This window comes from Thermobia domestica, chromosome 4, assembly GCF_964235325.1.
Source record: "Thermobia domestica chromosome 4, izTheDome1.hap1.1, whole genome shotgun sequence".
Classification (NCBI taxonomy): Eukaryota; Metazoa; Arthropoda; class Insecta; order Zygentoma; family Lepismatidae; genus Thermobia; species Thermobia domestica.
Genome location: NC_137457.1, coordinates 31,585,405 through 31,602,167, shown reverse-complemented (window position 1 = coordinate 31,602,167; position 16,763 = coordinate 31,585,405). Strand labels below are relative to the sequence as shown.

At 34.6% G+C, this 16,763-nt stretch overlaps 1 protein-coding gene across 2 annotated transcripts in view; it reads left to right on the top strand.

Moving 5' to 3' along the window:
• Nucleotides 1-16,763, top strand: part of LOC145683815 (endothelial lipase-like) — a 472,564-nt gene that overhangs the window by 114,407 nt on the left and 341,394 nt on the right. For both annotated transcript variants that reach the window (XM_081755410.1, XM_081755408.1), the window contains exon 3: nt 7,319-7,421. In XM_081755410.1, coding sequence (XP_081611536.1) covers nt 7,319-7,421 — 103 coding nt within the window. The remainder of the gene's footprint in view (nt 1-7,318; nt 7,422-16,763) is intronic.

Below are 16,763 nucleotides of genomic sequence, written 5' to 3'. Positions count from 1 at the left end.
GGATTTTGAATATGTTATTCAGTAATGATTCCTGAATAAAAAACTGTTTTAAAAGCTTCTATTGCAATTTTGCCCAGGTTAAGGGTATAATTGCTCTAGATTTCCTGGACTAAAAGTCTTAACACTATTTTATTTTTATGGAAAGAATTCTAACCATTAGATAACTTAAACTTACTTTAACATTGCTACTTGGTAATAACCCCCAAAAATTTAGAGATTTTTTCAATAATTATCTTATAATTTTCTCTCGTTACAGCTTAAAATCCTCATTGGAAAAAAGCATACAACATTATTCTTCTGTATATGTATCTTGTAATGATATTCAAATTTGATTGTATCACTTTTCAGCTGTTTCTTTGCATTATTATTTATAACGTTAAGCTGGTCTAACGTTACTAAATCTTGTTGCTAAATTCCAACAGCTATATTAACAAAGTATTCTGTTTTTAAAATCAATATCTGCCTGCTTTGAAGTTAACTTTGCTTTAAAGTTTTCAATTCAGCTCCATAGTCGTAAATATCTATAAAATTTAAATATATGAGAATTTTATTGATTTTGAATTGTTGAATATCTTTTCTTCTATGATTATGCAAGTTCTTAAATAATATTAGTTGCTCTTTATTAATTTAATGTTTGTAACATGTCTTTTTATACTTTTAGCAGTGCCCAAAACGTTCGCATTTGTTATATGGGAAATGACAATATGCAACTAATATCTGGATCTGATTCTGATATCAATTGTTCAGTTCAACATGTCCACAAGACAAAATGTTAAAATAACCAAACGCTCAATCTCCATCTGAATCATAAAAAAACAATTACATCAATAGCATTTTTAATTTTTGGTTCCATCAGGACATCTGTTTTTTTTATTCGACCTTCTACTTGAATTTTTTGAATGTTGCAACTGAATGGTTGAGATTACTGAAAATAAATAGTTAAGTTGCCAGGCAGTTTTCGTTGCTGTCCCTGATATTGTAAGGAAAATATCCCATGTGTCCTTACAACCTGCGCGAGTATATACTAGGTAAGGAATGTCCGACTCAAGAGTAAAGAAAGCAAACACATATATATTTTAAAACTTAGCGATCATCTTTGGGAATAAATCAATTAGACAACTGGTATTGTAGTTTTTTAACGAAACAGTAAATAATAATAAAATAAATCTAAGTTTGTAACACCAGTAAGTACTTAAGAACATTTTATAACTTATAAAAAAGCATTAAATACGTCATAAAAACTTGAACCTTTTTATTTGTTATATATATAGGTAATCTCTTCCAAAACAAATATTCCAGTGGAGTTTGTGGTGGACAAACGCTCATTTCATTTCTCCATTTTGCTCATTTCTCATCTACTGTTTCAGATTTGAATCATTCCCAAATCTAAAATAAATTTCATTCTGACAATTCAAAAGACAAAAATATGTTAAATGCTAACCTGGAATAGTTTGAGAACTTCAATAACATACTACACTAGTAAAAGTTTTTGCTTTTACTAGTTTGGTTTTTGGCTTTAATTTTCGTGTTTTCCGTTTCATTCAAATTATCCGACCAAAATTCTAAATACGACATAACTCATCCATAGGTCACACATCTGGTATTTGGTCTTCAATTCCCTCTAACTATTATGATTTTCCACGTTTCTGGCCCCAGTTCTGTCATTTTTTACTATATCACTCACAATAGAATCCAACATCTTACGTAATGACTTATCAGCACATACGAGTCTACTAGGTGTTTCCAAATCTACTCTAGATCTTTGCTCCTTATCATTAATTTTGGTTTCAGATACAGCAACCCTTATCAGATACAGCATCGCTAGGTTCAACATTATTTGCTTTTTCCATAGTTTTTCCACAGTTTGGTTTCACATACTTATGGCTATAAAATTGTTTAATTTCTCCAAAAAGTGTAACGTTATTGTCTTTATAAACACTTAATCAGAACATTTCAACTACCTTAATTATTTTAAATATGCATAATAATAGTTATGCTAGATATCGATTTGCTCGCTTGTCCACCTGCAGTAGCTGGACACCACAACTTCGTATTCATTTTACAGTATAATTTGCCGGAAATGTTAGCTTTTATTAAATTTGAAAGGATCTCACACCTTAACACTAGAACGTGATGGAAAGTCCAGCCTATACGAAATAATTCATTATATCATTTTATCACCGTCTACTTGTGAGAGACGCATATCATTTCGTGTCTTATTTTAACCACAAAATATTCAGGAACATCTTCCTGACTATGTGACGACGCCTGTCTTTGAAGTCTTTTTTTATTAACAAAGACGCCGTGGTGCAGGGTTATAAGACCCACACAAAATTATTAAAAGAAATCTTTATAAAGGAACTTGCATGAGCACTAGACAATTATGAAAACTGTGGAGAGAATTCAGATTATCAAAATTTTAATATAATTGCAAGAAAACTCCAATTATTCCAATAGTACACTGGACGTGTTAACAATTATTGTACAAAATACACAGAATTGCTGTAATACTTACACAATAATTGAGGACATAATGATTCGATGAATAATGGCAACTAGTTTTAAATGTTCCTTTAGATCACACTTTGCCATTTCTATTTTCCACTTAATTCTTTAGCATTAAATGTTCATAAAGATTATACCATTGATATTTAATAAAAATCTTCACTGTTACTAGGCACATCACATTGTCAGTTAAAACCGGAGAAGAAATTCCAAAATACACTTATTAATTAACACCAAATAGTGCCTTGGTGCCCATTAACTTTCCAATTAACACGCCCATTCAACTTCAAATAACTTCAGTAGGAACCTTTCAGCAAAAGCTATAAAAAAAACTTATCTAAATATGTCTTGAATTATAAAATTCACCAACATAATAATTCTGAAGACAATGTTCTCGCTTGCTATTATGATTGCACCATTTCGACTCTTAACAAGAGCATGTGCTCTCTGTCTGATTCAATTTTGCAATGGCCATAATTGCCTCCGTTAAGTAACTTCAGACAATACTAGTTCCTCCTCCTACCACATATTCGAAGTGGCGCTAGTATTAATTTTTAGTTTTTTCTCCAAAAGAATGTTAATCTTAAAATATGCTAATTCGATTATAGGCCGTAACATTCGATAGCACTGAGTATTACATCTCTCTCAGCAAATTGTAACATAAGAAATAAGTATACAAATTGCACAAACTTATCACTAAAATATGATACAATGAAAAAGAAATCTACACCAGAGCAACGAGTATATGTTCTTTACATATATATGTCAACATATATGTACACCTTCTAAGTCCAACTTCGGGTATTTTCGGAAAAACGTAAATGAGGTTTGGACCTCCAAGTCAATCTTGGAAATCGGGAAGAATTTTGCAGATGGGTTTTTCTTCTTTTAAATATAATAAGACTTGTTGCAAAGTGTAGAAAAAAGCAAGATTGATAGAAATACTTAATTATACAATATTTCGAAACCTTGCATTAATGTTAGCATTTGCATGTTTACCATTTAGCTCTCCATACGCAATGGAACATTTAGATACGTTAAGGAATTTTTCCACATGTAAGAGAATGCTCTAGTTAAGACATAGAACATAATTCTCGCCTGAGTACAAAAATAAAAATCAAATTAGAACAAAAACAACGCTTGCAGTGGATATGGATGTCATAATTATCTTGAGAGCCATTATACATCTCTAGAAGCATGTTCCGAATAATGTTTCTGATATCTCAGCGGTGTATTTCAAACGGAAAGGTTGTCAGTTCGATTCCCTCCTGTGTCAATGCTTTTTATAAAATTTTATTTTCCGCAATTATATAAAATAATTACATTAAAATACATCAGTTGTATTTGTATATATAACATATAATCATTGCAAAAGATAGTAATTATTGTGCTTAAAATATAACATCTGAGATGTACTGTGAGAGGTGTTCACAGTACTTCGGTATTATATGAGAATGTTAAATACAAATTAAGAAAATCGTTTAATACCAATAAATAAATTATGTAGTTCATTTATATGCAGCTATTTTTCAAATAGAGGCCACGTCTCAACATTCACATTACAGTAAGTCGTTTATGTTCTTGAAAATTTAGCTGGGGCATAAAGATAGGGTATAAACAGAGAGTCCAAAGTCGGAACCCTCGCAAGAAATTCGTGATCCCCAAAGGTAACTTGAACAGACAGGGATTGACCTTATCAAGCATGCCATAGCAGAAAGTATTTACATAGATTTTTAATTCAATACCTGATATATCCTTTTGCAATGTGGAAGTGGTGATACTTTGGGATACTTCCACTTTCTCGCTCACTCTCGATTTATATGTGTATTTATATATATAAAGTTGGATGTATGTGTGTGTTTCAACATAATTTTGATAAGTCTAGAGTAATTTTAACGATATGTCTTACTGTCTGCAAAACAGCACTGTCGGTATACATATCAGAAATTCCAGTAAATTATCGATATTAGTATCGAAGCCATAGTTTCGTGGTAGGTAAATATTTCTACATTCAATTCAATCAACAATATTAGATTCGAATCGCTAACGTCACTAACAGTGCCGAATCTCTAACCAAGTTTTCAGCGTCGCTAAGAGAGCCGTACTTCCCATTAGATCAACTAGGGCCATGCAACTTATTTCGAAAGCGCAAAGTTTAAAAATTATATTATATTTTATTTTTTCGTCTGAAAAAGTTAAAATCAAATAAACTATTTGATGAACAATCCTCTTTTTCTATTCTAATATGCTTAGTGATAACATAAGAATTCTAAAAATAATTAAGAACACGTTTCACATTTGTTACTTTTTGTTACGTAGTTGTATCTGTAGCATCTACTGAGGGCATTTAACTGTAACAAATTCACTAATTAACCATATTTGAATTGTTATTTTTGTGGTTAGAGATGAAGGCTAGAGAAATATGTAACTATTGAGTGCACCGAGAGGAAAAGTTCGTAGTGACATAGCTTATAAATATAGCACAGATCGCTAAATTAATTGGTAGAAATTTTAATACCATTTAAGGCAAATTTTGTACTAGCGGTGGCTACATCCGATCGATCTCCTAGGAGAAATGAAAGGAGCCGACATCTAAATTATTAAAAAGACCGATAATTTTGGATGTCTCTTAGATAAAGTGGCACTAAAAATGCCGTGTACGTTAAGCCCCGTTAGTACCCTGAAGCGGTGTGTCAAATTGCGACACGTAGAAGTAAACGAAGTGACCAATGTTGCTGCCGAATGCATACCTTTCGAGGCGCTAAGTTCATTGGAAGCAGTTCTGATTACCTTTAAGTTAAAGTTCAACTTCCAGTAGGAGTAAGATCCCTAGCACATCTAATAAGGAGAGTCGAAAAGAATAACCTATGTAATGATTTAAATCGACCGATATTAGTGTAGATACCATAGTTTCGTTTTCTCCGAGATAAATAGCTACGCATTTGAACGAATGTGTCAGCTGGATTTTGAATTTACAGGAGCATTATTCAAGGCGTTACTCGCACAGCTGTAAATGTTTTAATGTTTCTGTATAAATGTATATTCCAGCGTAACTCTAGAAAGTCTGGGGCAACTTTACCATACTTGGGGGACATTTTACTTTTAATCTAAGAAGAAAATATTGTGGTAGTATGAACTTATAGAAGTTTGGAGGCATGTGACATGTGACATGTAAAACGACTGATCTTAGTGTTTTATCCATAATTGTCACCTTCGAGAATATGGATAGTGATGTCCCTAATTTTAGTTTTGATTCAAATCCATCCCCATATTAACAAGATGATCTTGGTATAGCTAAAATTGCATTTTTCAAAAATAACTGAAATATTTTAGAATTCATAGTTTTGGAATTGAAAAAGCGTTTCTAATAACTTTGAATGGTAGTTTGTAACAACTTCAAGATTTTTTAAATAATATCAATGTCTAACAGTGATAACGAATGACCATTTCAAATATTATATAAAACCAACCTTCGCAATCGAGGAAAAATGAGTGGATATATGTTTCCTATTTTACACGAAATAAGATATGTAAAATCAAAGATGGAGTCTGTGAATAGGACGGTTGGTCAGTGAGTGAAATGGATTAAGATTTCTAAGTGGGTCAATGGATAGTGGGTAAAAAGAACGTGACACACTGCGAAACACCATTCACCGTGCCTCATACTGACCCATCAAACCATTCTGTGCACTGCATTGTAGACAGCGTCTTCTGAACACTGGTGAGCTTGTTTACGTTTTAGTTTCAAAATTTCCTTTTTTGTTCTTTTTTTCACTTGTTTCTAATAAAAAAAGTTCAGTCACTTTTGGAAATTGATATTTGGAATCGTAAGAGTGACAATAACAATATTAGTTTTATTTTGAAATGCAGCCTGTGAGCTTTAAGAGGAGATAACTGCTGGAAAAAATTTCAATTACCTGTATTGTATGAATTATTATATATAAAATTGAAATTAACTATTTCCGCTTTAAAATCACGGTCAAATTGCAGAGTGAAATGAATTGACGTTTGGTATATAAACAGGAACCAATCCCAGTTAGGATGTTATCATACCCTTATCACTTTCATTAAAGTACATATCCTTAGGTGGAGAAGGACTCCGAATGCTTGCGAAAATTAAGAATCACAAAAGCCGTTCAACTTAGAGAGCTGAAATTCAGTATATAACTCTTTAGTAAAATCAACAGTTCATTTCCTGGCATTTTTGAAAATTTTCTTTTATTGGGGGGTATTTTTAGTACATTGGAAATTGGCAGCGGATTGATTTCTAAAATATATTCAAAAAGGATTGATATTTGTTGAGAAACAAATTGAAGAATGAAAACTACTAATACTAATACTAATACCAATATTAATAATATGTTATTTAGACATTTTGTCCTTGAACGTATGAACGTTATGGATCAGAGACTCAACATATTTTGTTTCACCAAGAAATGCATACACGAGAACTCTGATATTGTGCTTTGCTTCCCTGTATAACCACGAACAATGAGCATATTTTTGAAGTTGTCCATGTAATTCCAGTCAACTTAAACAAATTCAATACCTAGCCAAGCGTAACAAAACCCACACATACAGAATATTGTTGTTATTATTATTACTATTATTATTACCAGCCGATAAATTTTATCTTTACCAGATCACATGTAATTCAGTCAGCATAGATGAAATGCAATATTTATTCATTTTAAGTAGAAGTTTAGGTGTTATGCGATTTATCTTATGCTTATGTAAAATAGATAATTCTTGCAATACCTGACTTCTCTAAACTGGAATGTAGTGATTAACGTACATGTATTACTTATTTCAGGCCTCTGATGTATTTTGCTCTTCAAATAAAGACAGAGACTACCACAGTTATTATGACGAAGAAATGATAGGCTACTACCAACTTGAAGGAGAGACTGATAATGGTAATGATGATAAAAGTGACAATATTTAACCCTTTCAGCATACTTCCTCATAATCGTGAATGCTACTTTCAGTTATTAAAAAATACCAATCAAAGGATTTTAGCACAGAAATTATCTACATGTACGTTTGTGAGTGTCTGAATGACAAGTACTGAATTGCCATCTGTTGAGTATGTTGGAAATCACAACGATTATAAGGAGTAGTTCTGCATTCACAATTGTGAGACTATCTGCAGAAAGGGTTAAAGAGAAGGGAAAGGGGAAAAGTTATTAGATTATTGGAACTAATTTAGTAATAAACCACTGTTCACACTAAAAATGCAACACCAAGATAGATACATCGTAGGAGGTCCAAATCAGTAAATTTGTAGACAATTAAACAGTAAATTATTGATTAGAACAATAATGCCGTAAATCTGCAGAAATGCTGGTTATACCAACTAGTCACCGGAAACACAGAAGCCAACACCGTTGTAAATCGGTGGTGGAGAAGATAGATACATGTCACGTGAGAATGTGTAACTTATCTATTGCAAAGATCCCATGGCTTCGAAAGAAATATATCTGGAAGTTTTACACCCCATGGTTATGCTAAAGCAGACGGTGAAGAGAAATAAATTATTTGTTGAAATTAAGTAAGTGCAAGGAAGCGGGACAACCCAGAGGAAACCCACGCACATAGATCACTTGGCCCCAGCTGGGATCGAACCAGAGATCCCATGCAAAGGGGTGTCCATGTTTTCGGATGCGTCAGTACTAAAGCGAGTTTCGGACTTTGAGATATTATGAACAACGACGTATCAACAGTATATCCTCCCCTTTTGTGTCGTTTATGCTGCATTGGATAAATGTTACAGCAGTAGAGTGCATATAGCGTTAAGAATTCACGAAGACATTATGGAGCCCACAAAGACATTACGAAGATTCCAACCTACGAAGGGCCGCGAGAACGTATGACTTGTGTGTATGGTTCAAGCAGATTGGAGAGTCACATCCAACACACCAGCGCAAACAGTGAATCTAGTTCCCCAGGAACAGTTGTGCGTCCTTTGCTAAAGAGAGGCATACTTAATGGACACCTATTATCTGCAGCTACCGCTGGTTTTCCTGCATGGATATGGGAGAGTACACTGTTATCGCGAATGTTGCTTGTGCAGAGACGCATGAAAACATACTCTGCTTTTACACGAGTCCCAATTCTGTTTACTATAGCTTTATAGCCGCATCAAGTGCTATCATGGCAGTAGATATGGCAAGGCACGTATCTTCAATTGTCACAATGGCCTGGTTAACGGATGATGTGCTGTGAATTGCCTCTGGATTCCGATCTTTTTCACACCTTCCACGATTAGCGGATATTTGACTATCTAATGGTACTTGGACGAGTTGTGCACAAGGTTATGGGGCCTGAAAAACTATTCCAGCAAGGAATTACACTCGAGTAGATTTACACGAACTCTTGTTTCGCAGACGCTGACGATGTTTTGCCAAGGCACATTCTTTCTTTCCTTGTTGACCGGAACCATCTTGATCTCTCACGAATTCAACATGTCTGGTGAAAGGTTGTCACTCGTACAAACTCTGCCTGTTACAGTTATTAATCTGCAATCGTGTAAGAGTGTTTTGGCTTGCCATACAATAGATCATTCAAGAGCTAATCTTCTTTATGCCTTACCATGTTGGGGACTTTCTGACTGCCCATTTTAAGCCTACACTCTACACATTTCACCCCTTTCTACTTCACTGTGAAAGTTGTCATCCGCTTTACAAAGTGGCGTCTTTAACCATTTTCTCCCTGTGCCAACAGGCCTTTGAATACCAACTCGATGCTCTCTTGTCTCCATGTTGGTATTGCATTTTTGCGGCCAAGCAATCGCGTATGTTATTTAAAAATCTATGTAATATGGTATCTTAGTTATAATGAAATTATTGTTTATTATATTGATTTCCTTTAACTGGCAACTACATTTACTCAAGCGCGGTTTAGAAATGCACTGCTAATATAATTCATATGAATCAAAATATCTGAATACTTTTGAATATTATTATAAGGAATGTGAACATATATTCTTTAAAACATATGGTGATTTTATATCTATTTCAAATGTAGAAATGTTCCACACTAGTATCCAATACAGATTAGACGTCGCGAGTGGTAGTACTTTCATTGTTACCATGTAGTGATTTATCATAGATTGCTACTAGTAGAAATTTCTTTTACCAAATACTTACATTCTGTCTCAGATTAACTTCCGTTTACTACGAGCAGCTTTATTTGATAACATACAGTTTGCATTTACATAGTGATAACTTATTCAAACGTTTTACAATAAGCGTGAACTGGCTTAATAATGAAAGGACGGAGGCCATGGATGTAGGTAGGGGGTGAGTCCTTGGAGTATTGACTGCTCCCAGAAATTCCAACTTTTCTGTAAAGTTAGTCTAATCTTAGGTTTAACTTGACCAATCTAATATCCTCATCTAGAAATTGCAAGCCGTAGAAAACGTTGCACTTCTCTGAAATATGTTATTGCATACGTGCTGGTGGGAGCACGGCTACTGGCAAGAAATCATACCAACTGGCTGTAAGGGGATATATTGCTATTTTTTAGATATCTGGTTTTGAACAGATCTCAATAACGAAAGCCATATAATGATAGATGATACTAAAACAACTTGTAGATTCAAAAGACTTCAAAGTACTTTGCTATATCCGTACAATTATTTAGATATGTCGCTTACAAATTTTGCGAGAGGAAAACAAATTATTTTATTTAGAGTTTGAACGGTCAGGGGTATCATCACTAAGTAATTATGGAAATTTGTAAGAAAAAATCTGATACATATATAACCCATCATTGATAATTCAAGGAAGTCATGAAAATTACGAAACCAAGATGTATGTAGAATGATAACAAAATATGCAAATCAATTTAATTTGAGAGCAAACCGCGAGCACGTATTTTTTTCTCGGAAACTAAAGAGCTTGAAGAATATGGTTGATTCAAATATGAAAGGAGTTTACATCCAAGACTCAATGTTGCTTTCCTTAGAGTAATCGCAGATTTAATAACAGATTGAACCGAGCAATTAATATTATGAGCTTTTAACTCCGGAAGAAAGCAAAACACTATAACTTCGAAACGCATGTCCAAAAATGATTATAAAGATATAATTGAGACTAAAACCAGAAATTGTAAAATAAAATAAACACAAAAGGAACACTTTAGGAGATGAGAATTTATGAATTTAAAATGGTAGATTAATATAATTAAATTGTTTGTGTAATGTTTTAGAAGAACTACTCTTAATTTTTCGTGGTTAATCTGTAAAAGAGCATCTAAAGAAAGCTGCTGTACCCCAAACTTACGACACTTCTTAGTACTGAACATAATTAACTTTTAAACTACGCATTGTGCCTTCTAGACTAACAAATATAATAACTATGGTATCTCTCGAAATGAACCGGAATGGCGATGTTATTTGTGACTTTCAGGAACATTGAAATCGATTATAATACTTAATATGTTCCCTAGAAGTTTCAATACATGAAAACAAAAACAAGTACATTTTTGAAAATGGCGATCACTGTTTAATTGAAATATTATACAGGCTTTCTTACTTCTTACCAAATGAACCTTACATTTCTTTGATGACCGTAACAGTAAAGAAGATATTGCAAAAAATGTTGATGTTTGGTTTTTCTCATTATGTAGGAAACCCATAATCACATATTAACACTTTTCCTGAAACAATGATTTATTTTCAAGCGGGAGCGCCATTTTGGGAACGTCCTCATCAGTACATTCATTGTTCGATGTTTATTTTTCAGTGGTTCATCGTTCGTAATTTCTTTCCAGAAAACTCTTTCAAGAATAAATTTTCCCATCAAGGTTCATCTCCATAAAGTCGCACCGGACGAAATCGGTGGCCAGTGTTTTCCAAATGATAGGGAAACAAAAAGTAAATTAATTTCTTCCTCGCCGTGCTCCTTGACGTGTGATATTGCTTCACTCCGATGTAGGTGGTAGTAGGTTTGTCTTCGTCCAATTTATTTAAAATGGTACTGCAGATATCTATGTATAAAACTGTAATCATTGTTGTAGGAAAATACCGATAATCTCTGGAATCTGCTGCCATCTAGGAGTTGCACCGAGTAGAAAACCTGTCTTTAGATCTTGAGAGGTAGTGCCAGCTAAAGCAATAGCAATATTGACAACCACACGCAAAGTTAATGCACCAATTAAATCGATACGCTCTGTCCAACCAACAGCGACAAAAATTAAACATGTCAGAAGAAGAGTTGTTAAAGTCATACCAGAAACAGGATTAGAGTACTCCCAACTATATCAACTGTTAGAGAAGTAACCGCTACAAACAAAAATCCTAGCACAGCAAGAAGTACGATGATCGTTAGATTCATAGTGGAACCAGGAAGAAGCCAAAGAGTAGTAATAATAGCTAAAGACCCAACAATGAATCAGCGAAGGGAAATATCACGATCTATTCTTGGGATGTTTTTCCAGGAATTTTTTGGAATAGTTCAGTTAGACCAACTGTGAAGGTTTTACGGATAATGAGTGAAATTTTTATTAAACTAATCAATTCCCCAGTGGCTAGTGAAACAGCGCCTATGTAACGAATATAGTTTGCCCAAATCTCTTCAGCTGACATTTGTGCAACAGGTATAGTTGCTGGAAAATAACTCTCTGTTGTATCATGAACGTACGGAAAGGATATAGAGACATTCACAAAGAAAAGCAAACATTTTGAACTCGATAGAATCTACAGGTACGACATTGATGTTCTTACTTGACCAAGAACTTTAAGGATTAATGTATAATGACAAGTAGAAAAAGCATCATCCTGCAATCGATTCGAAGACCCCAGTTTTTTGAAGGATTATCTGGAACAGTCGCCTGTATGTAACGATGAACTCTGTTAACTTTGAAGGCTGTTTAGAGAAGTCGTAGACCATACAAACACAAGCGTGAACTATTTATTTTTCTGTAGCACAATGAAGTGATTGTGCACATGCTGACTCTGTTGAAGATCGGCCCATGATACTTTAGCCGACTTACTGTATACTTCTCCAATAAAGTCATTTTCATTTTCAACTTATTCTTAAGGGGTGCTAATAGTGGGTTCAGTCGGCAGGTGTCTCCACAAGTCTTCAGAAATTGCATTTCACAAGTAGAAAGAAACCTTTGTTGCACCAGAAAATATTGGTACACTTTTAGCTATTTACGATAAGTGTCACACACACCCATTAACAAAAGCCCATTATGAAGACAATAAGAACCAAACAACAGAAATAAAGTGAGGTCAGCAGAAGTGAGTCAGTGGGTTTGGGTACAAAACCTCGCCGCAAGAACCTCGCGGACCGAAATCATGCCTGGTGAAAACCTCGCCACCCAAAACCTTGTGGGACAAAATCTCGCCAGGCCGAAACCTCGCCTGGCCAAAATCTCGCCACCAAAAACCTCGCTGTCCAAAATCTCGCCGGGACAAAACCTCATCTTCTAAAACCTCGCGCCCAAAAATATCGCCATACCAAAAATCTCTCCTGATCAAAACCTCGTTGTAATTATCTCGCGACACAGAATCTCGCCTGGTCTAAATTAAGCGAGACGTAGTGCCGCCTGGAAAAAAAATGTCGTCAGGATAAAACCAATTCACGACGATTTCTTTAATGTAGAATATTCTATATATATGTATGTATGTATATATATAGTAATAACACATAATTACATTAAAATAATGACATCAAAATTCTAATGCATGCTTTGGAAATCTATATAAATAAAAATTAAATGACTATGTTTGTTACATTATACCTCTTGAGCCATTCTACCGATCTCAATTGAATTTTCAACATAGATGAGGTTCGAGCTTAGAATGTCTTTTATAATTTCACTTTGTCGGCACAACAAAAGGGAGGGGGAGTGGAATATATACAGAGCCGTAGCTAGAGATTTCGGCGCCCTGGGCGAAGTAGAATTCGGCGCCCGTACTCTCACCACACCAATCTTTTCTTTCCTTTTTCTTTTTACAGAAGATATTGTTATATTACACTGAATTTTTATTAAGCTGCAGGGGAGATTTTGGCCCACGAGGTTTTGGCGGCAAGGTTCTGGGCAAGCGATGTTTTGGGTAACGAGGTTCTGGCCCGGCAAGATTTTGGGCAGCGAGGTTTTGGCAACGCGAGGTTTGAGCGCGGCGAGATTTTGTCCCGCGAGGTTTTGAGCAGCGACGTTTTGTCCACACGAGGTTTTGGGCAACGAGGTTTTTGCCACGCGAGATTTTGGCGGCGAGGTTTTGGCCACGGGAGGTTTTGGGAGGCGAGATTTTGGGCGGCGATGTTTCGGCCGCGAGATTTTGTCCGTATCTCGAGTCAGTGTTGGTTGCACGTCCTACTTCGTGGAAAATAATTAGAAGATATATCAGACGCATTTCGTTTCTCACAAAATGAAGTTACTTCCGTCCAAATTTTCAGATATTAGTGTCTGTATGATAGCGTAGGTTACTCCGGAGCGGGAGATCTGTGTTTGTTTCCCAAATTGAGTTCAAGTGCATCAATCCTCATGTTAATCTGTAGGTCCTCTCCTATGTAGCTTTGATGTTTGTGCTGATAGACGGAAGGATGTCTTTGGTAATTCTATAATTATATTTTTAACAATATCAAAAATAATTGCTAAAGGTTCAGTAGCACATAGCTACATGTTTCCTTCGTCTTAAATTAATTGTTTGCAATGAGATCTTTTTATGACAATGATACAAATACTTGACCAGAATCCAACACGTCTAATTAGTATAAAGTGGGAGTACTCCTAGCGTGTGGAACAGCTCACATTTATCTTGAAATTGAAGCGTTAAACTAGTAAGCCGTGCATAAGGAATATGCTACTTTTATCCATGTAACACAATTCTCAGTTCGTTTAGTGATCATGGATTGAGGTACTTTATGTTCTCTGCATTTTTAGAGAGGTTCTAAAACTGGCGGTAGGTGTTCAATAATGTTAACGTTCGGAGATTAAACAGGCCAGAGTATGTGTTGTATTTTATTTTGACGTTTTGTAACTATGCACCAACAGTTTCTACAGCATTAGGGCAGTACCATCTTGGAAATATAGGTATTGTGTTGAAAACGTCTGGAGCATGTGATTAACGTGCCTTCCTAAATGTTTACACTCAATTTTAATATATTAATAATACGTGTGTTGAGGCCACTCGTTCGTAATTTTCTGTGACTTTTTACTCAACAATCTTTCAAACTATCTCTCTATCATACAGTGGTCTAACCAAATATTCACTTATTTAACACGCTTTAAAAATATATGCTTGCTTCACCAATATTTTTTCTTCTTTCTATGAATTATGGGAAATGTCGTAGAAAAAGTTATTGAAGTTCAATAGAACCAGGACAACAAGCGTTGGGTTTATTCATTCTGGAAGAAATCTAGAAATATATTTAAGGAACCTGAAGGCAAACAAAGTGCGATAATGGCTTGCCTGAAAGAAGGAAAGAAAAACGAGTCACTTAGGCTTGCTATAACGGGAGCAGTGCAGAATTTGAACACAAAGCTTAATAATCATAACAGGGGAGTTTCAGACATGTGACTACCTTACTTCTGATGTCAATTAGTGTAAGATCGAACTATTCCCTTTTCTTTTTCGTATTTCTTTCCTTTCCTTTCCTTTTCTTCTACTTTTTGCAGCTACAACAAAACTTTCAAGTTTCCTTCTTTACCAAATGCAAACGGCGTCTACATTGAAAATAAGAGAAAGCATGGTGCTATTTGTTTAGATTTTGTTTAAACTGCAAAAAATTGAACAAAAATAATACGTAAGACAAAAAAAATACCGGTAATGATCATTATCAATAATAAGTGCTGTAAAACACTAAACTGAACAGTTACTCTTCTAAGATTTTTGCTAAAGTATGTTAAGCATCATTGTATTCAATAGTACTCGACACATTCGAACGCATGCCCGCGCGCACTAAATGTACGTACACGATATATTATGTATCATGATGCACACAAGCTTGATCGACAAAGATATGTGTAGTACTGATCCAACTTCTATTTTCACGTAGAATCCCTGCGCATATGATATAGACTTGATCGTGGATAAACACAATATGCGTGTTTTTTCTTAAAACAGATGACAAAATGGGAAAAGAGCATAATTTCCAAAGGATCGTTAATGAGATTGAATCCGCGAAAAGTATCTGTTCATGAAGTCGCAAGTACGCAACATATTGATATTATTGTTCGTTGAAATAATGACTATGCGGTGAAGATAAATAATAATAATAATAATAAGAATTATTATTATTATTATTATTATTATTATTATTATTATTATTATTATTATTATTATTATTATTAGTCTTGTAAGTGTACTTTACCACTTGCACGAAGTAATTGTTGCATAATGTGCTATTATTTCCGTAATTGTTCCGGATTATATGTTATTTCGTTTATTAGTGTGCACTAATTTCTCTATATGTCGTCGAATAAATCAATTTCGGCGTGCATTTTTGTGCAAATGGCCATTCACGAAGAAGCCTGTTCGTCTCAGCAATGATCCCTGAATATCTTAATATTGGGCTTATGGTTGTAAGTGTTAGCACTTGCAAAGTTTCCGAATGGAAAATCTCTGTTCAGTTACCCCCTCCCAGGTAGCATCTATTTCATTTTAATTAATCTCTGCAAACAGAGAAACATATGAGACTGAAAAACTTACAAGGGTTCAGTAGTGAGAATCCGAGTGCACGGTGTGTGTGCGTTCTTTATAATATTATTATATTGTAATATAATCTTTATAATATTATATTGTAATGATAAGTAGTGTTCGTATTTATATTTGCCCCGCTCACGCGTTCCTTGTTATATCTTTGGTTCATAATCCTCTACTTTCTCTCTCCGTAATTTTTATCTTCGTCTTTTGTTTATTGTTTTTATTTCTCTCTCTCTATCTCTCTCATACACACACAAACACACTCGTTTTGTGCATGTTGAATAATTAAAACGATTCCACTTTTGATGGTCCGAAACTCGACTCGATTCTTCCGTTCTGCCCGGTCAAGATAACATGAAGATAACATGCCCAGTACTGGTGACTTCTGAGCCAAATACTTGTCTAAACATAAGGAATAATTAAAATCGCATATTTGTGCTCCAAGTTAACACATGGAGGACCAGCATTTTTATCTCCCTAGACGTACCGAACCGCCATTTTGACTGATTTCTATTAGCATGGATGATATACCATTTCTCTTCATATTTCTGTTCTTTTATCTTTAATTTAATATATTTAATGGACTAGCTTACGTTT